General features: G+C 44.5%; 1 protein-coding gene and 1 long non-coding RNA gene across 2 annotated transcripts in view; both read left to right on the top strand.

Moving 5' to 3' along the window:
* Positions 1 to 21,320, top strand: part of chn2 (chimerin 2) — a 51,315-nt gene extending 29,995 nt beyond the window's left edge. The window contains exons 7-13 of the mRNA XM_046334836.1: positions 3,427 to 3,516; positions 9,959 to 10,043; positions 17,673 to 17,846; positions 18,616 to 18,693; positions 18,925 to 19,062; positions 19,246 to 19,351; positions 19,468 to 21,320. Of these exons, the coding sequence (XP_046190792.1) occupies positions 3,427 to 3,516; positions 9,959 to 10,043; positions 17,673 to 17,846; positions 18,616 to 18,693; positions 18,925 to 19,062; positions 19,246 to 19,351; positions 19,468 to 19,639 (843 nt within the window). The 3' untranslated portion in view covers positions 19,640 to 21,320. The remainder of the gene's footprint in view (positions 1 to 3,426; positions 3,517 to 9,958; positions 10,044 to 17,672; positions 17,847 to 18,615; positions 18,694 to 18,924; positions 19,063 to 19,245; positions 19,352 to 19,467) is intronic.
* Positions 21,321 to 22,512: 1,192 nt separating this feature from the next.
* Positions 22,513 to 25,808, top strand: LOC124019493. Its single transcript, XR_006835786.1, has 2 exons — positions 22,513 to 22,761; positions 22,945 to 25,808. It is a non-coding gene; the product is annotated as an uncharacterized LOC124019493 (long non-coding RNA).
* Positions 25,809 to 26,837: the final 1,029 nt, after the last annotated feature.

The raw sequence follows: 26,837 nt of genomic DNA, 5'->3' as shown, positions 1-26,837 counted from the left end.
CCAGTCATGCTCTCAATGGTGCAGCTGTAGACCTTTTTGAGGTTCTGAGGCCCCATGCCAAATCTTTTCAACCTCCTGAGAGTGACGAGGCATTGTCGTGCCCTCTTCACGACTGTGTTGGTGTGTGTGGACCATCATAGATCCATAGTAATGTGGACACCGAGGAACTTGAAGCTCTTGACCCACTCCACTACAGCCCCATCGATGTGAATGGGGGCTGCTCGGCCCTTCGTTTCCTGTGGTCCATCATTGGCTCCTTGGCTAACGTTGAGGGAGACTCTGTTTTCTTGGTACCACACTGCCAGGTCTCTCTGATCTCCTTATAGGCTGTCTCATCAGGATCAGGCCTACCATAGTGATATCGTCAGCAAACTTAATGATGGTGTTGTAGTTGTGCGCGGCCACAGGGAGTACAGGAGGGGAATAAGTACGCACCTCTGAGGGGTCCCTGTGTTGAGGGTCAGTTTGGTGTATGTGTTGTTGCCTACCCTCACCACCTGGGGGCGGCCCGTCAGGAAGTCCAGGATCGAGTTGCAGTGGGAGGTGTTCAGTCCCAGGGTCCATAGCTTAGTGATGAGCTTGGAGGGCACTAAGGTGTTTCTCTTGTCCAGGTAGGAGAGGGCAATGTGGAGCTGTTAGGGAGGTTTGTGAATTGGTGAGGGTCCAGGGTGTCTGGGATGATAGTGTTGATTTGAGCCATGACCAGCCTTTCAAAGCATTTCATGGCTGCAGGTGTGAGTGCTACGGGGTGATAATCAATTAGACAGGTTACCTTGGCATTCTTAGGCACTGGGACTATGGTGGTCTGCTTGAAACATGTAGGCATTACAGACTGGGTCAGGTAGAGGTTGAAAATGTCAGTGAAAACACTTGCCAGCTGGTCAGTGCATGCTCTAAGTGTCCTGGTAATCCATATTTATACTGGTAATCCGGCCTTGTGAATGTTAGCTTGTTTAAAGATCTTATTCCCACTGGCTACGGAGAGCGTGATCCTGCAGTCATCCGGAACAACTGGTGCTCTCGTGCATGGTTCAGTGTTGCTTGCCTCAAAGCGAGTATAGAAAGCATTTAGCTTATCTGATAGGCTCGTGTCACTGAGCAGCTCGCGGCTGGGTTTCCCTTTTGTAATCTGTGATAGTTTGCAAGCCCTGCCACATCCGAAGAGCGTCAGTGCCGGCATAGATCGAATCATACTAAGTCGTGCATTGACCATTTGCCTGTTTGATGGCTCGTCAGAGGTTGTAGCAGGATTTATGTGTCCTGATTAGTGTCCCCCCCCCGCTAATTGAAAGCGGCAGCCCTAGCATTTTCAGTGCGGATGTTTTCTGTAATCCATGACTTCTGGTTGGGATATGTACGTACTGTGGGGACAATGTCGTTGATACACTTATTAATGAAGCCGGTGACTGATGAATCCCATAACACATTCCAGTCTATGGTAGTGAAACAGTCCTGTAGCTTAACAACCACTTCATCGAACCACTTCCTTATTGAGCACGTCATTGGTACTTCCTGTTTTTGAGTTTTTGCTTGTAAGCACGAATCATGAGGACAGGGCTATGGTTAGGGAGAGCTTTGTATGTGTTTGTGTGTGGAGTAAATGTTTTGTCTCATCTAGTTGCACAGTTGACATGCTGGTAGAAATGAGAAGACATTACTTCTGTAGCTACAGCACAACATAGACTGAGGACAATGTTACGGAAGTTTGGACGGTGTACAGGAGGCCCAAAGCCATATTTTTAAAAAGGCTTCTATGTCTATTACAACCTTTTTTAAAGCTGCCTATCCTCTCATTTCAGCTGAAGTGCTTTTGTCTCTTGAGCTCAGTGAGCTTCAAGCATATATTTCTCTCTCCCTTAGGATCATTCCCTTCCTCAACTATTCTACCCTTCCAGCTCTTCATCATTCCATCACAGCTACAAAATCCTCTGTTTTAGTTTAATTCTGACATTCCCTCATTCTTTCTCTTCACAGATTAACTGCTGTCCCTAATTTCAACATTTCATTTCAGTAACCCTGAATGTCCACTAGTTTGAGTTGTCTACTTCCCATTTGATTGTATTGTTAATCAAGAGGAGCTGATGAGGCCCTCCTGGTGTTTTAGGAGTGGATGTTTAGAAGGAGAGTCACTCAAAATGTGTTGTAGTGCTGTAGATTCGGCAACAGCCCCCCTACTGAGTCAGGACATGGCCATCATGAACTCTGCCTGGGACCTGACAGGGATTTGGCCACCATGGGATTACACCTTGAGTGGGGATTACGGCCATAATCCCTGCCAATCCCAGTGGATGACCATGGTCGGGTGCTGTTCTGCTGGGGTTTTAAGAGCAGAGCAGAGTGATTGGTGGGAGCAGGCTGGAGTCATAGCGGCTGTTTGTAGTCTGGCTGCAGTCTAGGCAGGGAGAGGAAGACCACCAGTGGATTGTGAGGCATGAATGTCGAGATGTAGTTAACTAATCTGTTTCTACTGGACTGGAAGGAATCTAGGAGCATGTCGTGGCTCTTCTGGGCCAGAAGGATAGTGCCAGGACTCTTGTTGTGTAGAGGGGACTTGGTTATGTAACTGTTGTTGGTGGGGGGGTTTGTTACCGTGGGCTACTGGCAGTTCAGTATCTCCAGTTGAGTGTGTATGTCCGGGAGGCAACGTGCTAATAGGTAGTGTGACATGGTTCTCTGTGTCTGTAGAGTTTGACAGCAGCCATTGATCCTGCTTTAGATTGCTGCTGAGCTGTGAAGAGCTGTACTGACAGTTCCCCCTCACCCACCCACACACACTCACTCTAACCCCACACACCCACCTAGCCCCTCCCCACCAACCAAGGAACCCTCCCCCCGGACTTCTCTCTCTCCTATTGGGTGTGTGTGAATGAGAGCCATTGTGTGAGGCACACTCCTGCCCTGGGGTCCGCCCACTGCTGCTGGCTGCTCTCTGCTTCTTATCCCTGGAGCTGGAGCTCAGAACAGATGCAGAGCCGCCCCCATCCTGACTGTCAGTCTGTACCCTCCTGGGTCCCAGCAGCAGCAGGAAGAGGAGTAGGAGGAACAGAGGGAGGAGGAGGGGAGAGGAGCACAGCGGCCGTGTCCTCCTCGTTGGGCGGCTGCCGCCGGCGTCTGTTACCCAGCACTGGGCGCTACGTCCTCCAGCACACACCACACGGCTCACCAGAGGAGACCGAGGCTCTGTGGGAGCCCGGACTAGGACCAGGACAGGGGGACACAGTCAGACACACGGCAGCGGCCATGGAAGTGGAGGAAGGGAGCCGGGGTCTGGGAGGAGGGATAGGGCCAGGAGATGTAACGGTCCACAAGACCAAGAGAGGGGAGCGGAAGAGGCAGGAGCTACTGGCCTTCGCCCTGAGGGTCAAGTTGGGGAGCAGGAGAACGTTACTCTGGAAGCCTCTAAAACTGTTGGCTTCCTGTCCACAGATCACCACTTCTCCTCTGGTACGGCACAGCACCCTGAAAGACTGCCCCTCCGAGAAGCAGAGCTCCTATGACAAGATCCACAACTTCAAGGTGAGATGATTTGTTTGATTAAACCTTTTTAAAGGAGGATGTAGTGAGTTACTGGGAGGGAGGGAGGGAGGGGGTGAGAGTCGACTGCTTTAGGACCTCTGTAGGAGGTCTGCCTCTCTGTAGATTCTTTGTTCAAAGCTCTGTTCGAAGCTCTTTCACCTCAGGAAATGATTCCATTCCTACAGGCAGCTCTGCTTGTCCATGCAGGCTCTGGGAGATTAAGTTCTGTCAGGTTGATCTGAAACTTAAAAGTGACGTTCCTCAAAGTGACAAAGTAACCGATTTCAAAGACTCTTTTTTTTTTTATCTGCTTAGTGAGCTGCCTACCTGTCAATAGACTGGCTACTGGTTAGGTACCATTATAACACAGAGACTGATGTTATTCATCATCATGTGCTTTCATGATGAAAGCTGTCTTGTGGGACGTGCAGCTGTCAGCCATATGTCTAAATCTATCGACTGTGCTTCATGGATATGGCATATGTTTTAACCCATTAACAGCTGTGAACATTGATTGGCTGAGATTTTCGAGCACTTTAACCTCTTTGTTTCATCTTGATTTTCAAAAACAGAAATACAGTTGATATATTGAAATAAATATTGAATACAACAAATGATTTTGTTGCGTGAGACCAACACAAACTTGGCAGTAAACCTAACCAGTATTTTTGACCTCGGCTTTATCAAATCTAAACATTTCAAACAGAAAACCAGAGAAAATTAACAATGACAAATGGTTTGATGAAGAAAGCAAAAACCTAAAAGAAATTTAGAAACCTATCCAACCAAAAACATAGAGACCCAGAACCTGAGCCTGCGCCTATGGTGAACCACTAAAACAATACAGAAAGAACAGCACTTCAGAAATCAGCTCAATGTAATTGAAGAATCCATAGACTCTTAGAATACCCTAAACAAACAACAACACAGAGTTATCTATCAAATGAAAATGAATTGGTAAATCACTTCTCCAATCTTTATGGCCCTACAACAAAGAACAAACAGCAGAAGCATGATCAAATACACATTTTAGAATCAACTATACAAGACTACCAGAACCCACTACATTATCAAATGACATTGAATGAACTACAGGACAAAATACAAACCCTCCAACCCAAAAGGCCCTGTGGTGTTGGTGTCCTCAATGAAATTATAAAATATACAAACCACAAATTCCAATTGGCTATGCTTAAACTCTTAAACATCATCCTTAGCTCAGTCATCTTCCCCAATATTTGTAATCAAGGCCTGATCACCCCAATCCACAGAAGTGGAGACAAATTTGACCCTAATAACTACTGTGGTATATGTGTCAACAGCAACCTTTGGAAAATCCTCTGCATTATCATTAACAGCAGACTCATACATTTTCTCAGTGAAAACAATGTACTGAGCAAATGTCAAATTGTCTTTTTACCAAATGATCATAAAACAGACCATGTATTCACGCTGCACACCCTAACAAACAAATCCAGTTTGGGATTAGGGTCTGCTATACAAATGGATGGAAATTGGTGTTGGGGGAAAAACATACGACATTATAAAATCCATGTACACGGTTAAAATTGGGGGGTGAGACAGGGATGCATCTTAAGCCCCCCACCCTCTTCAACATAATATCAACAAATTGATGAGGGCTCTAGAGCAGTCTGCAGCACCCGGCCTCACCCTACTAGAATCTGAAGTCAAATGTCTAGTGTTTGCTGATGATCTGGTGCTTCTGTCACCAACCAAGGAGGGCCTACAGCAGCACCTAGATCTTCTGCACAGATTCGGTCAGACCTGGGCCCTGACAGTAAATCTCAGTGAGACTAAAATAATGGCCTCCCGGTTGGCGCAGTGGTCTAAGACACTGCATCGCAGTGCTAGCTGTGCCACCAGAGATTCTGGGTTCGAGCCCAGGCTCTGTCGCAGTCGGCCGCGACCGGTAGGCCCATGGGGTGGCGCACAATTGCCCCAGTGTCGTCCGGGTTAGGGAGGGTTTGGCCGGCAGGGATCGGTGCGGCTGGCTTCCTTGCATTGTGTCAAGTAGCAGTGCGGCTTGGTTGTGTTGTGTTTTGGAGGACGAATAGTTGTCGACCTTCGCCTCTCCTGAGTCCGTACGGGAGTTGCAGCGATGAGACAAGACTGTAACTAATTGGATACCACAAAATTTGGGAGAAAAAGGGGGTAAAAAAATAATAATTTAAGACTAAAATAATGGGGTTCTAATAAAGGTCCGGTTGCCAGGACCACAAATTCCATCTAGACACCGTTGCCCTAGAGCACACAAACTATAGGTACCTCGGCCTTAACGTCAGTGCCACATGTAACTTCCACAAAGCTGGGGACGACCTGAGAGACAAGGAAAGAAGGGCCTTCTATGCCAGCAAAAGGAAATAAAATTTGACATACCAATTAGGATCTGGCTAAAAATACTTAAATCAGTTATAGAACCCATTGCCCTTTAAGGTTGTGAGGTCTGGGATCCGCTCACCAACCAAGAATTCACAAAATGGGACAAACACAAATATCCTCTGTGTACAATGTAAAACACCAAATAATGCATGCAGAGCAGAATTAGGCCGATATCTGCTAATGATCAAAATCCAGAAAAGAGCCATTACATTCTACAACCACCTAAAAGGAAGTGATTCCCAAACCGTCGATAACAAGCAAGCTGGTACTGGGGCTCTGTTTGCAGACCCCACAGAGCCCCAGGACAGCAACACAATTAGACTCAACCAAATCAGAAGAAAACAAAAATACTTTTTTGATACATTGGAAAGAATTAACAAAAACAAAAACCACAGTAACTGACCCAAAATGTAGGAGATCTTTGACTATGTACAGACTCAGTGAGTATAGCCTTGCTATTGAGAAAGGCCACGTAGGCAGACCTGGCTCTCAAGAGAAGACAGGCTATGTGCACACTGCCCACAAAATGAGGTGGGAACTGAGATGCACTTCCTAACCTCCTGCCCAATGTATGACCATATTAGAGACTCACATTTCCCTCAGATTACACAAACCCACAAAGAATTTGAAAACAAATCCAATTTTGATAAACTCCCATATCTATTTGGTGAAATACCAGTGTGCCATCACAACAGCAGTATTTGTGACCTGTTGCCACAATAAAAGGACAACCAGTGAAGTATAAATATAACCCTTATTTCTGTTTATTTTTTTCCCTTTTGTACTTACATTTTTGCACATAATATGACATTTGTAACATCTTTTATTATTTTGGAACTTTTGAGTGTAATGTTAACTGTTTTTTCCCTCACTTTTGTATATTATCTACTTCACTTGCTTTGACAATGTTAACATATGTTTCCAATGCCAATAAAGCCCTTAAATTGAATTGAGAGAGAAAGCGATCTCTCCTCATGGGCACCTGAATACATTCCTGCCATTGTGTCTCAGGTTTCAGTGACCCTGCAGGGTAGAATGGCCTCCTAACCTCCAGCTCTCCAGCCCAGTGTCTGGTCCCATTTCAGAACAACAAACCACCCAGCTGCTCAGCACCTGTCAAGAGCCCTTATCTGTACTGTTCTATCAATCTAACGTAACCTAATAACTCTTTAGTGAAGTGGTCGGTGCAGTCTTGCGTGTGTGTGAACATGTTTGCATGTATCCAGCAGCTCGGGCAGGAACAGATGCCAGACACTTCGTAAATCCTTTTAATCTGACTTGTATACACAGTCACTCATTGGACTTGGGGTCCCTCCCTCCCTCCCACTGTAGACTGGGCTTGGGGTCCCTCCCTCCCTCCCACTGTAGACTGGGCTTGGGGACCCTCCCTCCCTCCCACTGTAGACTGGGCTTGGGGACCCTCCCTCCCTCCCACTGTAGACTGGGCTTGGGGACCCTCCCTCCCTCCCACTGTAGACTGGGCTTGGGGACCCTCCCTCCCTCCCACTGTAGACTGGGCTTGGAGTCCCTCCCACTGTAGACTGGGCTTGGAGTCCCTCCCACTGTAGACTGGGCTTGGAGTCCCTCCCACTGTAGACTGGGCTTGGGGTCCCTCCCACTGTAGACTGGGCTTGGGGTCCCTCCCACTGTAGACTGGGCTTGGGGTCCCTCCCACTGTAGACTGGGCTTGGGGTCCCTCCCACTGTAGACTGGGCTTGGGGTCCCTCCCACTGTAGACTGGGCTTGGGGTCCCTCCCACTGTAGACTGGGCTTGGGGTCCCTCCCTCCCTTCCACTGTAGACCGGGACCAGAGACCAGGGCTGAGTTCCAAATGGCACCATATTCCCTAGATAGAGGACTAGTTTCACCAGGAAAAAGTAGTGCACTATATAGGGTGCAATTTGGGACCCAAACAAGTATTCTCTGCCTTACTGAAGAGAAATTCCTCTGTCATTACTAAGCACAGTGTGAAGAGCTGTGGCACATCCAGGTAAACAAGTATCCCTCTATTTTGACATGGTGTAATATTTACTTCCCAAGCCAGAGCAGCCCATAGGACAGTAAGCCACGTCCGACCCAGAGCAGCCCATAGGACAGTAAGCCACGTCCGACCCAGAGCAGCCCATAGGACAGTAAGCCACGTCCGACCCAGAGCAGCCCATAGGACAGTAAGCCACGTCCGACCCAGAGCAGCCCATAGGACAGTAAGCCACGTCTGACCCAAAGCAGCCTATTGGACAGTAAGCCACGTCCGACCCAAAGCAGCCTATTGGACAGTAAGCCACGTCCGACCCAAAGCAGCCTATTGGACAGTAAGCCACGTCCGACCCAGAGCAGCCTATTGGACAGTAAGCCACGTCCGACCCAAAGCAGCCTATTGGACAGTAAGCCACGTCCGACCCAGAGCAGCCCATAGGACAGTAAGCCACGTCCGACCCAGAGCAGCCCATAGGACAGTAAGCCACGTCCGACCCAGAGCAGCCCGTAGGACAGTAAGCCACGTCCGACCCAGAGCAGCCCGTAGGACAGTAAGCCACGTCCGACCCAGAGCAGCCCATATGACAGTAAGCCACGTCCGACCCAGAGCAGCCCGTAGGACAGTAAGCCACGTCCGACCCAGAGCAGCCCGTAGGACAGTAAGCCACGTCCGACCCAGAGCAGCCCGTATGACAGTAAGCCACGTCCGACCCAGAGCAGCCCATAGGACAATAAGCCACGTCTGACCCAGAGCAGCCCATAGGACAGTAAGCCACGTCTGACCCAGAGCAGCCCATAGGACAGTAAGCCACGTCTGACCCAGAGCAGCCTATTGGACAGTAAGCCACGTCCGACCCAGAGCAGCCCATAGGACAGGAGTCTGTTTCTGTAGTGTGAGGCAGCTTGATGTGTATGTATACCCCCTGGACAGGACGCTAATATTCTCTCCCCTATGAGAAACCATTGTGAAACCTCCATTTTGATCTAAGAAACAAAAGAGCTGATGAACGAATACAGAATGTGTAGTTTGGTCGACAACATGATTCATTGTGTGTGAATCTCTGTCAGCCCATCTGATCTGCCCTGGGTCCCACTCACCTACAGTAACCAGCTGACCTGCCCTGGGTCCTACTCACCTACAGTAACCATCTAACCTGCCCTGGGTCCCACTCACCTACAGTAACCATCTAACCTACCCTGGGTCCTACTCACCAACAGTAACCATCTAACCTGCCCTGGGTCCAACTCACCAACAGTAACCATCTAACCTGCCCTGGGTCCTACTCACCTACAGTAACCATCTGACCTGCCCTGGGTCCTACTCACCTACAGTAACCATCTAACCTGCCCTGGGTCCTACTCACCTACAGTAACCATCTAACCTGCCCTGGGTCCTACTCACCTACAGTAACCATCTAACCTGACCTGGGTCCTACTCACCTACAGTAACCATCTAACCTGACCTGGGTCCTACTCACCTACAGTAACCATCTAACCTGACCTGGGTCCTACTCACCTACAGTAACCATCTAACCTGACCTGGGTCCTACTCACCTACAGTAAACCATCTGACCTGACCTGGGTCCTACTCACCTACAGTAAACCATCTGACCTGCCCTGGGTCCCACTAACCTACAGTAACCATCTAACCTGCCCTGGGTCCTACTCACCTACAGTAAACCATCTGACCTGCCCTGGGTCCTACTCACCTACAGTAAACCATCTGACCTGCCCTGGGTCCTACTCACCTACAGTAACTATCTAACCTGCCCTGGGTCCTACTCACCTACAGTAACCATCTAACCTGCCCTGGGTCCTACTCACCTACAGTAAACCATCTGACCTGCCCTGGGTCCTACTCACCTACAGTAACCGTCTAACCTGCCCTGGGGCCAACTCGCCTCCAGAAATATAATGAATTAAAAAATTCACAGATCTTGTGTGTTTGTCTGTTTGCATAAATGTGTGTGATTTAGAGTTATGTTTGTTCAGTGAGGGCGAGAAGGTGTGACGTGTGTGTCTTCCAGACTCTAATCTATTGCTGTGTTGTCTCACCCTTTCATAGGTTCATACTTTCCGAGGGCCTCACTGGTGCGAGTATTGTGCCAACTTCATGTGGGGCCTCATAGCCCAAGGGGTCCACTGCTCAGGTACCCTCTTCCATTCAGACATCCCAACACTGCTCACTGCTGACCGAGCTACCATCACCTTTCATGGGTACTTCATCACATTAGAGTACCGTCCCAAATATTACCCTATTCCGTGTGTAGTCCACGTCTGTAGGGCTCATAGGGTTCTGATCTAAAGTTTTACAGGGAATAGGATGCAATTTTACAGGGAATAGGATGCAATTTTACAGGGAATAGGATGCAATTTTACAGGGAATAGGATGCAATTTTACAGGGAATAGGATGCAATTTTACAGGGAATAGGATGCAATTTTACAGGGAATAGGATGCAATTTGGGATGAAAGCCTAAAGAAAATAACTCCAATCCCTGATCAGACCCTCGGGGTCCTGTTAACATCCCTGATCAGACCCTCGGGGTCCTGTTAACATCCCTGATCAGACCCTTGGGGTCCTGTTAACATCCCTGATCAGACCCTTGGGGTCCTGTTAACATCCCTGATCAGACCCTCGGGGTCCTGTTAACATCCCTGATCAGACCCTTGGGGTCCTGTTAACATCCCTGATCAGACCCTCGGGGTCCTGTTAACATCCCTGATCAGACCCTCGGGGTCCTGTTAACATCCCTGATCGGACCCTCGGGGTCCTGTTAACATCCCTGATCAGACCCTTGGGGTCCTGTTAACATCCCTGATCAGACCCTTGGGGTCCTGTTAACATCCCTGATCAGACCCTCGGGGTCCTGTTAACATCCCTGATCGGACCCTCGGGGTCCTGTTAACATGTTCAATAAATCATCCATGTAACTAGGCTTTGTCTCATTTGATCACCCGTGTTTACCACAAATAAACAATATGACTTCCAAGTTTTGATTTATTTCAAGAATTCACGTTTGATCAAATATCAATCAAATTGGACTGATCAGACGTCTCTGTCCGGTTGGGTTTAATGTCATGTGACTAATGTTATGTGACTAATGTCATGTGACTAATTGTAACACATGAGATATCAAACTTGAAATGCCTAATAATGTATTTATTTTTAAATGCTATGACAATAAAGAGGGTATTACAATATTACGTCTATGCCTGGATCATGTCATGGAATGTAGAGTCCAGGAAATGTGGTCTGTTCCATGTAAATCAATGGTTGGATGAGGCCTGTGAAATGTGGTCTGTTCCATTTAAATCAATGGTTGGATGAGGCTTGTGAAATGTAGTAATTTAGCATTCCTCAGTGACACCTGGGACAAACCAGTTCCCCCTGTGACTATGGCTGTCAACTATTTATAAACAAGACAGACGCTCACAGAGAGCTTAGAAGGTGCATCAACGGGACACACCCAGTCAAGCAAGGACATCCAAATACTGTATCCACAAAACTGCAACAAGGCTGGCTGTGCTGGCTGGCTGTGCTGGCTGGCTGTGCTGGCTGGCTGTGCTGCTGGCTGTGCTGTCTGGCTGTGCTGTCAAATCAAATTTTATTGGTCACATACACATGGTTAGCAGATGCGAGTGTAGCAAAATGCTTGTGCTTCTAGTTCTGACAGTGCAGCAATGTCTAACATGGTAATCTAAAAATTCCACAACTACCTAATACACACATCTAAGTAAAATAATGGATTAAAAATATATAAATATATGGATGAGCAATGATAGTGGCATAGGCAAGATGCAATAGAATATATAAAATACAGTATATGAGTAATGTTAAGAGATGTAAACATTATTAAAGTGGCCAATGATTGAGTCCGTATGTAGGCAGCAGCCTCTGTGATGGTGGCTATTTTAAAAGTCTGATGGCCTTGAGATGGAAGCTGTTTTTCAGTCTCTCGGTCCCAGCGTTGATGAACCTGTACTGACCTCGCCTTCTGGATGGTAGCAGGGTGAACAGGCAGTGGCTCGGGTGGTTGTTGTCCTTGATGATATTTTTGGCCTTCCTGTGACATCAGGTGCTGTAGGTGTCCTGGAGGGCAGGTAGTTTGACCCCGGTGATGCGAGGGGAAGAACGCACCACCCTTTGGAGAGCCTTGTGGTTGAGGAAGGTGCAGTTGCTGTACCAGGCGGTGATACACCCGACAGGATGCTCTCAATTGTGCATCTGTAAAAGTTTGAAGGTTTTAGGTGACACGCCACATTTCTTCAGCCTCTTGAGGCGAAGAGGCGCTGTTGTGCCTTCTTCACCACACTGTCTGTGTGGATGGACCATTTCAGTTTCTGTGATGTGTACACCGAGGAACGTAACTTTCCACCTTATCCACTGCTGTCCCATTGTTGTGGATAGAGGGGTGCTCCCTCTGCTGTTTCCTGAAGTCCAAGATCATCTTCTTTGTTTTGTTGACGTTTAGTGAGAGGTTGTTTTCCTGACACCACACTCCGAGGGCCCTCACCTCCTCCTTGTAGGCTGTCTCGTCATTGTTGATAATCAAGCCTACTACTGTTATGTGGTCTGCAAACTTGATGATTGAGTTGGTGTGCATGGCCACACATTCATGGGTGAACAGGGAGTACAGGAGGGGGCTGAGCATGCACCCTTGTGGGGCCCCATTGTTGACGATCAGTGAAGTGGAGATGTTATTTCCTATCTTCACCACCTGGGGGCGGCCCATCAGGATGTCCAGGACCCAATTGCACAGGGTGGGGTTGAGACCCAGGGCCTCAAGCTTAATGATGAGCTTGGAGGGTACTATGGTGTTGAATGCTGAGCTATAGTCAATGAACAGCATTCTTACATAGTTAATCCTCTTGTCCAGATGGGATAGGGCAGTGTGATGGCGATTGCATTGTCTGTGGACCTATTGGGGTGGTAAGAAAATTTGAAGTGGGTCTAGGGTGACAGCTAAGGTGGAGGTGATATGATCCTTGACTAGTCTCTCAAAGCACTTCATGATGACAAGTGAGTGCTACGGGGCAATAGTCATTTAGTTCAGTTAACTTTGTCTTCTTGGGTACTGGAACAACGGTGGCCATCTTGAATCATGTGGGGACAGCAGACTGGGATAAGGAGAGATGGAATATGTCCGTTAACACGCCAGCTGGTCTGCGCATGCTCTGAGGACGCGGCTAGGGATGCCGTCTGTGCTGGCAGCTTTGCGAAGGTTAACTTTTGAATGTCTTACTCACGTCGGCCACGGAGGAGAGCCCACAGTCCTTGGTAGCATGTCTGTGGCACTGTATTATCCTCAAAGTGGTCAAAGAAGGTGTTTTAGTTTGTCCGGAAGCAAGACGTTGGTGTCCGTGAGGTGGCTGTGGTTTTCCTTTTGTAGTCTGTGATTGTCTGTAGACCCTACCACATATATCTCGTGTCTGTGACTCCACTGTCTCTATACTGACATTTTGCTTGTTTGTTTGCCTTGCGGAGGGAATAACTACACTGTTTGTATTTGGCCATATTCCCAGTCAGGTTTCTATGGTTAAATGTGGTGATTTGCGCTTTCAGTTTTGCCGAATGCCGCCGTCTATCCACAGTTTCTGGTTAGGGTAGGTTTTAATAGTCACAGTAGATACAACATCTCCTATACACTTTCTTATAAATTCACTCGAATCAGCGTATTTGTCGATATTTCTCTGAGGCTACCCGGAACATATCCCAGTCTGCGAGATCAAAACAACCCTGCCTGGCCGTGCTGCCTGGCCGTGCTGCCTGGCCGTGCTGCCTGGCCGTGCTGCCTGGCCGTGCTGCCTGGCCGTGCTGCCTGGCCGTGCTGCCTGGCCGTGCTGCCTGGCCGTGCTGCCTGGCCGTGCCTTCTTGATCGCTTTGTAATGGAGATCCTTTTTAAGGAGTGGTTTTAACCCATTTCAGTGCTTCAGTTCATGGGGAAAATATCACAATACTGTTCATATCATTCCAATCCTGAAGTTACATGTACTGTAGCTGTCCTTGGCGCTTCCTACCGGATAAAAGGATGTAATATTTAGGGTTGCAAAGCTACCGGTAAGTTACCATATTGTCCATGAGTTTCTAGTAGATAGACCATATGGTTGAAGAGAGAACAGCATAATAATGCAAAAAGCATCTAATCAACAATGGCATTATTTTCAATGAACTGTGACACTCTATTTACTATTAACTTTTGTCACAACTGCCACCAGTTTGGCACCAGTTTTCTTTCTTTTTACTATTTTCTACACTGTAGAATAATAGTGAAGACATCAAAACTATGAAATAACACATATGGAATCACGTAGTAACCCAAAAAAGTGCTAAACAAATCTGAAGGTATTTGAGATTCTTCAAAGTTGCCACCCTTTGCCTTGATGACAGCTTTGCACACACGTGGCATTCTCTCAACCAGCTTCATGAGGTAGTCACCTGGAATGCAGGTGTGAATTTCTTTCTTTAATGCTTTTGAGCTAATCTGCTTTGACAAGGTATGGGTGGTATGCAGAAGAGAGCCCTATTTGGTAAAAGACCAAGTCCATATTATGGGGAGAACTGCTCAAATAAGCAGAGAAAATACATTTTAAGAACTTTGAAAGTTTCTTCAAGTGCAGTCACAAAAACCATACAGCACTATGATGAAACTGGCTCTCATGAGGACCGCCACAGGAAAGGAAGACCCAGAGTTACCTCTGCTGCAGAGGATAAGTTCATTAGTTAACTGCACCTCAGATTGCAGCCCAAATAAATGCTTCACAGAGTTCAATGAACAGACGGACACATCTCAACATCAACTGTTCAGAAGAGACTGTGTGAATCAGGCTGAATTGCTGCAAAGTATCCACTACTAAAGGACACCAATAATAAGAAGAGACTTGTTTGGGCCAAGAAACAAAAGCAATGGACATTAGACTGGTGGAAATCTGTCCTTTGGTCTGATGTGTCCAAATTTGAGATTTTGTCTTTGTGAGATGCAGAGTAGGTAAACTCTGCATGTGTGGTTCCCACCATGAAGCATGGAGGAGGAGGTGTGGGAGTGTTTTTCTGGTGACACTGTCTGTGATTGATTTAGAATTAAAGGCACACTTAACCAGCGTGGCAACCACAGCATTCTGCAGCGATACTCCATCCCAGCTGGTTTGCGCTTAGTGGAAATATCCTTTGTCTTTCAACAGGACAACAACCCAAAACACACCTCCAGGCTGTGTAAAGGCTATTTGACCAAGAAGGAGAGTGATTGAGTGTTGCATCTGGCCTCCACAATCACCCGACCTCAACCCAATTGAGATGGTTTGGAATGAGTTGGACCACAGAGTGAAGGAAACAAGTGCTTAGCACACGTGGAAACTCCTTCAAGACTGTTGGAAAAGCATTCCTCATGAAGGTAGGTTGAGAGAATGCCAAGAGTGTTCAAAGCTGTCATCAAGGCAAAGTGTGGAAACTTTGAAGAATCTCAAATAAAATACAAAATATATTTTGATTTATTTAACACTTTTTTTGGTTACTACATGATTCCATATGTATTTCATAGTTTGATGTCGTCACTATTATGTAGAAATACAATGTAGAAAATAGTCAAACTAAAAACCTTGTAATGAGTACAGTAGGTGTGTCCAGACTTTTGACTGGTACTGTATGTCACACTGAAACCCTAATATGGTACCAATGGTATTCACTAAGTTGCTGGTTTATATTTAGGATCAACAGCGTTGTCATTCTGTTTGCGGCAGGGTAGCCTAGTGGTTAGACCATTGGACTAGTAACCGAAAGGTTGCAAGTTCAAATCCCCGAGCTGACAAGGTACAAATCTGTCGTTCTGCCCCTGAACAAGGCAGTTGATCTGGCCTCTTTTTTGGCCACTGTTCCTAGGCTGTCATTGAAAATAAGAATTTGTTCTTAACTGACTTGCCTAGTTAAATAAAGGTAAAATAAAAAGTAGTTTATATATTTTTACAGGTAATAAGGACACACAGAGAGCTAGAGATAATTACAGACACCTGTGATAATCTGAAATACCCCAAAAGCACCAATAGATGTCTTGTGATAACTTGAAAGTTTCCAGTAAATGAACCACCCTTTGCAACCCTAGTATTTATGAACACCACCTAATGATTCTACTGATCAATAATGTTGTATCCTAGTGAACTTGTTGAAATTTTTGTTGGCTGAAAAACAGATCAGACTGTATTTTTATAACGAGGCAAGCCAGTTTAGAACAATTTCTTATTTACAATGACTGCCTATCGGGGAACAGTGGATTAACTGCCTTGTTCAGGGGCAGAACGACAGATTTTTTTAACCTTTTGTCAGCTCAAGGATTCGTTCCAGCAACCTTTCGGTTACTGGCCCAACGCTCTAACCACTAGGCTACCTGCCACCCTATACTTCACTGGTGCAGTGAAGTATAGGGTAGAGACACCCTATAAATACATTACAGACATTTACAACTTAGTAAGACTGTAGCACAATTGAGGCTAGTTGACCAGTAGACGAGTAGGTTTGGAAAGTCCCTTAACTCTCTGCGATAGACACAAGGTTCTATTATGGCCTGGATACAATCCTGACATGGATGTGTTGAGAGGAGGACTAACGTGGCTGTTTTTCTCTGTAGACAGATGGTTTGTTGTTCAGATATTAGCCATGCTTATAAGCCCCAGGCAAACACTGGTGTCATCAGACAGCCCTGTGCCCTATGGGAATCAGAAGAGACGTCTTTAGTACTTCCAGTTGTATCTGAAGCAGATCTCTAACACACAGAGATACACAACTGATGACTGGCTTTCTATCCTCATTGTCTCTCTTTCTCCCCATCCTCATCTCTCTGTTCTCTCTCTCTCTTCCTCCCTATCCCCATCTCTCTCTCTCTGTGTTTCCTCTCTCTTCCTTCCTATCCCCATCTCTCTCTCTCTCTGTTCTCTCTCTTCCTCCCTATCCCCATCTCTCTCTCTCTGTGTTTCCTCTCTCTTCCTTCCTATCCCCATCTCTCTCTCTCTCTGTTCTCTCTCTCTCCTCCCTATCCCCATCTCTCTCTCTCTGTGTTTCTCTCTCTCTTCCTCCCTATCCCCATCTCTCTCTCTCTGTGTTTCCTCTCTCTTCCTTCTTATCTGGCATGCTTAGCTTGTCTTCTTCCTCCCTATCCCATCTCTTTGTCTATCTCTTTCTCCATCTTTTTCTGTCTGATAGTCTCTCTGTTTTTTTCTCTATTTTTAATCTGTCTGTATCTGAGAATAAGGAACCCCAGTCAGCGGACCAGCAATAATGCTGAGTATTTCTTGGTAGTAACAACGCCACTACATCAGTGATGAATGATTTAGCTGGATGTTCTTATTGAGTCAGGGAGACTCCCAAGTACAGTATGTTTACAGGCAGGCAGAGAAACCTCAACCTAGGTTACATTCCTGTGGCATCTCCCAGAGAGGCAGCTTGCTCTCTTCGTCACGGTGTGTGTGCAGGCCAGACCGGGACAGTGATGCCACACAGAGAGGTGGTGTTCCGCTCTCTCACCCCCAGCTGTCCAAGACCCTCTGCTGTGACGTGGCCCACCATGGCATATTGAAGCAGCCTGGTCTTACCGTAGCTGGCTGGGTTTTCTCTCTGAGATTGGGATAATCGCTGTACTACTTGTGATCTCTAACCCCTCTGTAATGTGTTACATGTTGTTTTAGAAGAAGTCGACCATAATCATGTCAGATTATAAGATTGGAATCAATCCTTTCTGTGTGTGTGTGTGTTTTTAACACTGACTAACCACCTCTCTGACCTGTGGTTTCCAGACTGTGGGCTGAACGTACACAAGCAGTGTTCCAAGCTGGTGCCCAGCGACTGTCAGCCAGACCTGCGCAGGATTAAGAAGGTGTTCAGCTGTGACCTCACTACCCTGGTCAAGGCCCACAACACCACACGGCCCATGGTGGTGGACATGTGTATCAAGGAGATAGAACTACGAGGTACCGTTTAGAAGGTTTCTGTGACATTTAGCCAGGTGCACCCTGCATGTTGTTAGCTAAACTGAAAGAATATTCACATTTCAAGGTGAAAATGGATGTCTGTGATTTGGTCTTGTGTGGCTCAGTTGGTAGAGAATGGCACTAGCAACGCCAGGGTTGTGGGTTCGATTCCCACGTGGGACCAGTAAATTTAATGTATGCACCCACAACTGTAAGTGGCTCTGGATAAAAGCGTCTGCTAAATTATTAAAATGTATTGGCTCTCTTGGACCAGGGTTAAGGAGGCTCCTAAATGAAGTGCTGTGTAAACTAATATTTTAAATTAGCATCAAATTCAATCAATCAAATGTATTTATATATCCATTTTTACATCAGCAAATGTCACAAAGGGCTTATACAGAAACCCAGCATAAAACCCCAAACAGCAAGCAATGCAGATGTAGAAGCACAGTGGCGAGGAAAAACTCCCTAAAAAGGAGCATTTGTCCATTTGAACTGTGTTGAACTACTCTCAAAAGGATTATTTCAACTGGATGTGTTATTTCTAAAATACAGTATATATAATAGACTCAACATTTTAATCAAAATATGTAATTTCCCCAAAGTACTGTAATCTGCCTCGAGGCTCCATTGGTTGAAATAAAGGCCACCCTTGTTGAATAATTTTGTTGATCCAAAGAGCTTGTTGAGTTTATTTAGTAGAGACTGCATGGGGTGAAAGAGGGTACAGAGAGTAGAGATAACCGACTCTCTGTGTTGCTGCTTGCAGGTCTGCAGTCTGAGGGCCTCTACAGAGTGTCTGGCTTCTCAGAACACATTGAGGACGTGAGGCTCGCCTTTGACCGAGGTCTGTGTTAACTTCATTTCCTTTGCCTCAGGGCTTAGGTCTGGTTTAAGGTTATGAGACATGAAAGTCCATAGGTTGAAATGAAAAGCACATGAGCAAAGGAAAGCCGTATCAGACTGCCGGATGTCGTTATGTGAGGTGTAAAGGGCAATTATGTTGCATTGTGGTAATTGTAGTGAATATACTGCAGTCTGGTCGGTACATAATGTGTCTGGTGTGTCATCTCTGCAGATGGCGAGAAGGCAGACATCAGTGCCAATGTGTACAACGACATCAACATCATCGCTGGAGCTCTGAAGCTCTATCTGAGAGACCTGCCCATTCCAGTCATCACATTCCACGTGTACTCCAAATTCATACAAGCTGCAAGTACGTACGCCCATACTTATTCCCACAATTAGCTCAATGCACCTTGGGTCTCCAGCGCAATGACTGATTGTGTACTGAGCTAAAGGCTAGGCACTAGCTTGGGGAGCTAAGGAAAATGTTCAGGTCTGTGGCACGGTTATTTATCAGGTGAATGTAACTAACAGTAGTACTTCCTCCTGGTAGAAATTCCCAACCCAGACACCAGACTGGAGGCCATCCACGAGGGGCTGCTGCAGCTCCCACCAGCCCACTACGAGACCCTACGCTACCTGATGATGCATCTCAAGAAGTGATGAAACACACACTGCATCTGATCTTCATGGGGTTGAATCAGTGATGTAGTCTTACATACACATGTGTTGTTTCTCACCTTTCTGACTCATATAATAATCATCTTTCTCACAGGGTCACCACGTTTGAAAAGGACAATTTCATGAATTCTGAGAACCTGGGGATTGTGTTTGGTCCGACGTTAATGCAGCCGCCCGAACAGAACGCCCTGGCCACTCTGAACGACATGAGGCATCAGAAACTCATCATACAGCTCCTGATAGAGCATGAAGACGTCTTGTTTTGAAGGACTGGAGCCCTGTCTGTTGCTGGGCAGGATGGGCTGGAGCCCTGTCTGTTGCTGGGCAGGATGGGCGGGAGCCCTGTCTGTTGCTGGGCAGGAATAGGATGTTTGATTTATTCCATACCAGTGGAATCTCAAGCCATCATGTCTGTCATCATATGAAGTGTCAAAATTCCCAAATGTTTCTATTGTGGTCAGATTTGAGCTTCCATTACTTCTCTCCCATAAGCATGAGTGTTGAAGTTGAGTCTGTGGTACGTCAGTCAGACATCATGTCTTGTTCCAGTAAGGTCAAAGGTTGTCCATCCTGCCATATTCTCCTTAAGAGGAACAAGGTACTGGATACGTCCCAAATGGCACCCTATTTTCATTACTTCTGAACAGGCCCCATAGGGCTCTGGTTAACAGTAGTGTACACTATATAGTGAGTAGGGTGCCGTTTTAGAAAAAGCCATTGATTCCAACATTTTCACACACCTTTCATGGCGTCAAGTAGCCTAGCGGTAAGTGTTGGGCCAGTAAACGAAGGTTGCTGGTTTGAATACCTGAGCCAACAAGGTTAAAAATCAGTCAATGTGCCTTTGAGCAAGGCACTTAATCCTAATTTGCTCCAGGGTCGCTGTACTACCATGGCTGACCCTGTAAAACAACACATTTCACTGCCCCTTTCCGGTGTCTGTGACAATAAAAACATTTTTCCATAAATCTAGCATCATCACACTAACACATTCTTCTTGGTTGATGTCTGTCTGTCTGTATAGTGATTGTCTGCTCAAGTGTGTTCGTTGTGTGCTTATTGGTCAATGAGTCTCATGACTCAGTAACTGTGTGATCCTGTAGGGTGAGATATGGATGGATGGTCTATGTATGAAGCACTGTGCTGATCAATTTATTTTGTGAAGATTTCTTTGTTTTCAGCATCATGTGCTTTTTTCCCCCCTGAAACTGATAGGTTGTCAAGGATCTGCGATGTGTTACATTGTCAAAATACAACAAAACCCTAAAGGAATTGGTAGACAGAGCAGGTTAAACTTGTAAGGAAATGCTTAGAAACATATTTTGAGTGGCACGGTTGAAGTTCCATCTGCAACTGTTTGCTGGTACTATAAAAATAGGCAGAGTTATAGTGTATGGTTTGGGTGAAATGTGTGTGAGCCTAAATGTTTACAGAACTTTTAAATCAAACTTCTCATTCTTTTAAATGAATTAATATAATATATATATTAATATTCATACTTTAGTGGAATACCATGGGGTAATATATGTATATACATATACACACACTGAACAAAAATATTAACGCAGCATACAACAATCTCAACAGAATTTACTGAGTTACAGTGCAAATAAGGAAATCAGTCGCAATAACTGAATTAGGCCCTTATCTATGGATTTCATAAGACTGGGTGGGCCTATGTCCTCCCAGCCCTACCCATGGGTGCTCTGCTGCCGAATCAGAATGAGTTTTTTTCCCCACACAAAGGCTTTATTACAGACAGAAAGACTCCTCAGTTCTATCAGCTGTCCGGGTGGCTGGACTCAGACGATCCCGCAGGTGAAGAAGCCGGATGTGGAGGTCCTGGGCTGGAGTGGTTACACGTGGTTGTGAGGCCAGTTGGACATACTGCCAAATTCTCTAAAATTATGCCTGCTTATGATAGAGAAATGAACATTCAGTTCTCTGAGATATCTGTGGCATTGTGTTGTGACAAAACTGTACATTTTAGAGTGAACTTTCATAGTCCCCAGCACAAGGTGCACCTGTGTAATGATCATGCTGTTTAACCAGCTTCTTGATATGCCACACCTGTCTGGTGGATGGATTATCCTGGCAAAGGAAAAATACTCACAGGGATGTAAATAAATGTGTGCACAACATTTGAGAGAAATAAGCTTTTTGTGTGTATGGAACATTTCTGGGATCTTATTTCAGCTCATGAAACCAACACTTTACATGTTGCGTTTATATTTTTGTTCAGTAATAGCTACTCGTAGACTGCCAAACATCTAGTATGGGTAAGGACTAGACCTCGTAGTGTTCTGACACTATTTGACACTACTAACGTTAGGAAACATGAAGTGTAAATGTTCAGACTATAAAACTGCCTGGAGCAGCTATAGTTGTTGTGGAGCTCGCCTTCTCCAAACAACGTCATGGCAACAGAGTTTACACATTCTCTGTTTTCCATTATTGATAATAATTGAACTCCTTTCTACGAATCCATTTTATTAAAAGTATTTTTGTGATGGGTGCAAATTAAGATTGTAATTGATCAAATGCTGATTTATTAAAAGGATGTAAAATGACATTTTGCTCAATCTTTTATGCGTACGTTTAGGATAGGCTACAATTCAATTGCTCAAAGCAATGTCTGCGTCATGGTGCAATGCAATCACAACACACACGTACTGTACCACACCTTCAATAGGACAACGATGGCTCAATAGCGCTGGTGCTGAAGAGAGCAACAATGGTGGACGCCCTGTACCTGAGGGTACACACATGGAATATGTCTCAAATGGCACCCTATTCCCTATATAGTGCACTACTTTTGAACAGGTTCCATAGGACTTTGGTCAACAGTAGTGCACCATGTAGGGAATAGGCTGCCAATTTGGGACTCAGGCATTATTAGTCACCCTGTTTCTAAATGTAAGGGTGTGGAGGACTTTGCATGTATTGTTTCTTCTGTGTGTCTAGTTCTCAGATCCTGTGTTACTCTGGCTGTCAGGTCAGGTATTCTTCCTGCAGGCTTCCAGGGAGGTAACTTCTCTCCCAGTTTTACGTGCACCAATCAGGTGTGCATGGGTGGGGTTTTGTTTGTAGGCAATATAGACAGCTGTATTCCGATACCTGTAACATTTGTTGCCTCTCAGTGACAAGGAATACATCAGAAGTCAGTTATTTACAGTTCTACTTAAAACATTGGCCTTTGTGTAGATTCAAGCCTTGATTGGATGTTGTAAATTGAGTCTTCCAAGTGGATGCAGCTGTAAACAACTTGGAATCTACACTGTCTTAGAAGGTCTGTGTGCGGGTCATGTTGTCCTCAGCCGAGGACTAACCTCACGTTGAACCCCCTTGGAGATACTAAAGGAGACACCAGAGGGCTGAAAACATACAGGTGAGTTGATTGCAGGTGTATGACATATTATCCATCATAGCTGATCACAAACGTATAGCATGTTTACATGACAGCTCTATGAACATGACTTCCTATATGTTCTATTATTGATATCATTTTTATGGCATGATTTTTTCTCAATACCAGTTTGTCTATATTGACATACACTAATGTATCTTGCAGGTGAAACTTAATGGTCCAGATATGGCAGTGCCTGTAAGATACCCTTGGTGGAGAGCATTTGTGACAAGGAAGAGTATTCCAACAACCCAAGAATCTGGTGAGACCCAACCTTCTGGGGAGAAGATGTCTCCTATCTCCTCCAAATCTACCCCGGACTCAAAGGGAAACGAAACCTTTCCAGATGCAGAAACCTTTGACGATGCAGAGTTTGAGCCAATGTTCAATGAGAAAACCTGTAGACGGAATCTGAAAGTTTCACGTTCTGGACGTTTTAAGGAGAACAGACGAGTACGGGGGACCATACCTGACAATAACAACTTCAGTGGAAGTGTTGCTGCGACTGCTGTTGCTGAGTAGTCCAGGCTACATCATGATCATTATACCTGCCAGACTGCAACCTGTTATGGAGCATTGATGATGAAATATGAATATATTTGGAGGCATTTTTTAAAGATATAACTTTCATAATGTTCATCAATTGCGCCTATCACCAGGTTAATATATTAGGTATACACCTAATTCATAATATGTTTAGGCCAATGAAGCATGGATACGGAATAGCTATGAAGTATCAAATAATTGTAAAGAATGATTTCATAATCATTTTATAGTGAATTCAGGAAGTAGCTCCGTCCGGGACTTAAACCAGGGTCCGGTAACTGTCAAGCCAAGACCTTAATGCCAAGAGTTCTGGGTTAAGGTTACAATATTACCACCTTCCTTCAGGAGAGTGTCCCCACACTTCTCTATACCAAGTCTCTCTCATGTGTACACGCCTCTCAAATGGGCTCACGGGCACCATCCCACTTCACTAGGTGTTTTCATATTTCATACACACACAGCCTAAAGCACATGGTATCTAATGTTACAAATATATCCAGCCAGGGTCAATTACTTATTTTGTCATTTGTTTAAATTGGTTTTTGTGTGTTTGTTTTCTTGACATGAATGACTTGAGGTGGTTTGATATGAAGGACTTGAGGTGGTTTGATATGAAGGATTTGAGGTAGTTTGATATGAAGGACGAGGTGGTTTGATATGAACGACTTGAGGTAGTTTAACATGAAGGACTTGAGGTGGTTTAATATGAAGGACATGAGGTGGTTTGATATGAAGTACGAGGTGGTTTGATATGAAGGACTTGAGGTGGTTTAATATGAAGGTCATGAGGTGGTTTGATATGAAGGACGAGGTGGTTTGATATGAAATGTAAATGTAAGGACGAGGTGGTTTGATATGAAAGACTTGAGGTGGTTTGATATGAAGGACTTGAGGTAGTTTGACATGAAGGACTTGAGGTGGTTTAATATGAAGGACATGAGGTGGTTTGATATGAAGTACGAGGTGGCTTGATATGAAGGACTTGAGGTGGTTTAATATGAAGGACTTGAGGTGGTTTAATATGAAGGACTTGAGGTGGTTTAATATAATCGACTTGAGGTGGTTTGATATGAAGGACTTGAGGTAGTTTGATATGAAGTACGAGGTGGCTTGATATGAAGGACTTGAGGTGGTTTGATATGAAGGACTTGAGGTGGTTTGATATGAAGGACATGAGGTGGTTTGATATGAAGGACTTGAGGTGGTTTGATATGAAGGACTTGAGGTGGTTTGATATGAAGGACTTGAGGTGGTTTGATATGAAGGACATGAGGTGGTTTAATATGAAGGACATGAGGTGGTTTAATATGAAGGACATGAGGTGGTTTGATATGAAGGACATGAGGTGGTTTGATATGAAGGACATGAGGTGGTTTGATATGAAGGACATGAGGTGGTTTGATATGAAGGACTTGAGGTGGTTTGATATGAAGGACTTGAGGTGGTTTGATATGAAGGACATGAGGTGGTTTAATATGAAGGACATGAGGTGGTTTAATATGAAGGACATGAGGTGGTTTGATATGAAGGACATGAGGTGGTTTGATATGAAGGACATGAGGTGGTTTGATATGAAGGACTTGAGGTGGTTTGATATGAAGGACTTGAGGTGGTTTAATATGAAGGACATGAGGTGGTTTGATATGAAGGACATGAGGTGGTTTAATATGAAGGACATGAGGTGGTTTGATATGAAGGACATGAGGTGGTTTAATATGAAGGACATGAGGTGGTTTGATATGAAAGACATGAGGTGGTTTGATATGAAGGACATGAGGTGGTTTGATATGAAGGACATGAGGTGGTTTGATATGAAGGACATGAGGTGGTTTGATATGAAGGACATGAGGTGGTTTAATATGAAGGACTCACATACAACCAAACTTGATTTAGATCATGTTGGATTAATCTGATTCTGTTCATACTGTACTAGGCTACCTAAGGTCTAGTAATGCACTAATGCAGTGGTTCCTAACCATTTTTTGGTTACTGTACCACCAACTGAATTTTGCTCTGCCTAGAGTACCTGCTCATGTGTATTTTACCAGTAAACCTATGGTCTCATGAGTCTTCTCAAGTACCCCTGTGGATAGACCAGGTGCCCCCAGGGGTCTTAGTACCACTGGTTGGGAACCACTGCAGGAATGAACTCTGACAGAGGATGCGAACGAAGGATATGCCAGCATGTACATTAGCTAGTGTTCAGGAGATTGTAAGATTACATTTAGTTGTTTACATCACATAATACTTTAAATGTAAAAATGCGCACACTCACTCAGGAGTTACATATGACGTTAATACACCTTTGTTACATATTTATTGTGGATAATATATTTACTATTTAGTCACGATCTCAAAATATTTGTTTTGAATGGACTATGCCTTCTGTCATCATTGTTAGCAGTCTGCTAAAAGATTACTTCAGAGATGTATATGAAGAAAAAAACATCTACAATATTGTAAATAAATGTGTAAATATGTTATTTGGTTTACTTTGTGTTTTATTTTCACTTAATAACAGATATGGTGAAGAAAGCTAAATACATCTAAAAGTCTAAATACATCTCAAATAAAATAAAATGTTATTTGTCGCACATACATATTTAGCAAATGTTATTGCGGGTATAGCAAAATGCTTATGTTCCTAGCTCCAACAGTAATATCTAACAATCCAAAACAATACACACAAATCTAAAAAGTAAAAGAATGGAATTAAGAAATATATACATATTAGGATGGAAGTCTAAATATATCTAGAAGTCTAAATATATCTAGAAGTCTAAATACACCTAGAAGTCTAAATACACCTGGATGTCTAAATACATCTAGAAGTCTAAATACACCTAGAAGTCTAAATACACCTAGAAGTGTAAATACATCTAGAAGTCTAAATACACCTAGAAGTCTAAATACACCTAGAAGTCTAAATACACCTAGAAGTCTAAATACACCTAGAAGTCTAAATACATCTAGAAGTCTAAATACATCTAGAAGTCTAAATACATCTAGAAGTCTAAATACACCTAGAAGTCTAAATACACCTAGAAGTCTAAATACACCTAGAAGTCTAAAAGTCTAAATGCACCTAGAAGTCTAAAAGTCTAAATACACCTAGAAGTCTAAATACACCTAGAAGTCTAAAAGTCTAAATACACCTAGAAGTCTAAATACATCTAGAAGTCTAAAAGTCTAAATACACCTAGAAGTCTAAATACATCTAGAAGTCTAAATACATCTAGAAGTCTAAATACATCTAAAAGTCTAAATACATCTAGAAGTCTAAAAGTCTAAATACATCGAAAAGTCTAAATACACCTAGAAGTCTAAATACATCTAAAAGTCTAAATACATCTAAAAGTCTAAATACACCTAGACGTCTAAAAGTCTAAATACATCTAGAAGTCTAAATACATCTAAAAGTCTAAATACACCTAGATGTCTAAAAGTCTAAATACATCTAGAAGTCTAAATACATCTAAAAGTCTAAATACACCTAGAAGTCTAAATACACC

This window comes from Oncorhynchus gorbuscha, unplaced genomic scaffold (assembly GCF_021184085.1).
Source record: "Oncorhynchus gorbuscha isolate QuinsamMale2020 ecotype Even-year unplaced genomic scaffold, OgorEven_v1.0 Un_scaffold_607, whole genome shotgun sequence".
In the NCBI taxonomy this organism is placed as follows: Eukaryota; Metazoa; Chordata; class Actinopteri; order Salmoniformes; family Salmonidae; genus Oncorhynchus; species Oncorhynchus gorbuscha.
The sequence above is the reverse complement of the archived record's forward strand: the minus strand, read 5'-3'. Positions and strand labels throughout refer to the sequence as shown.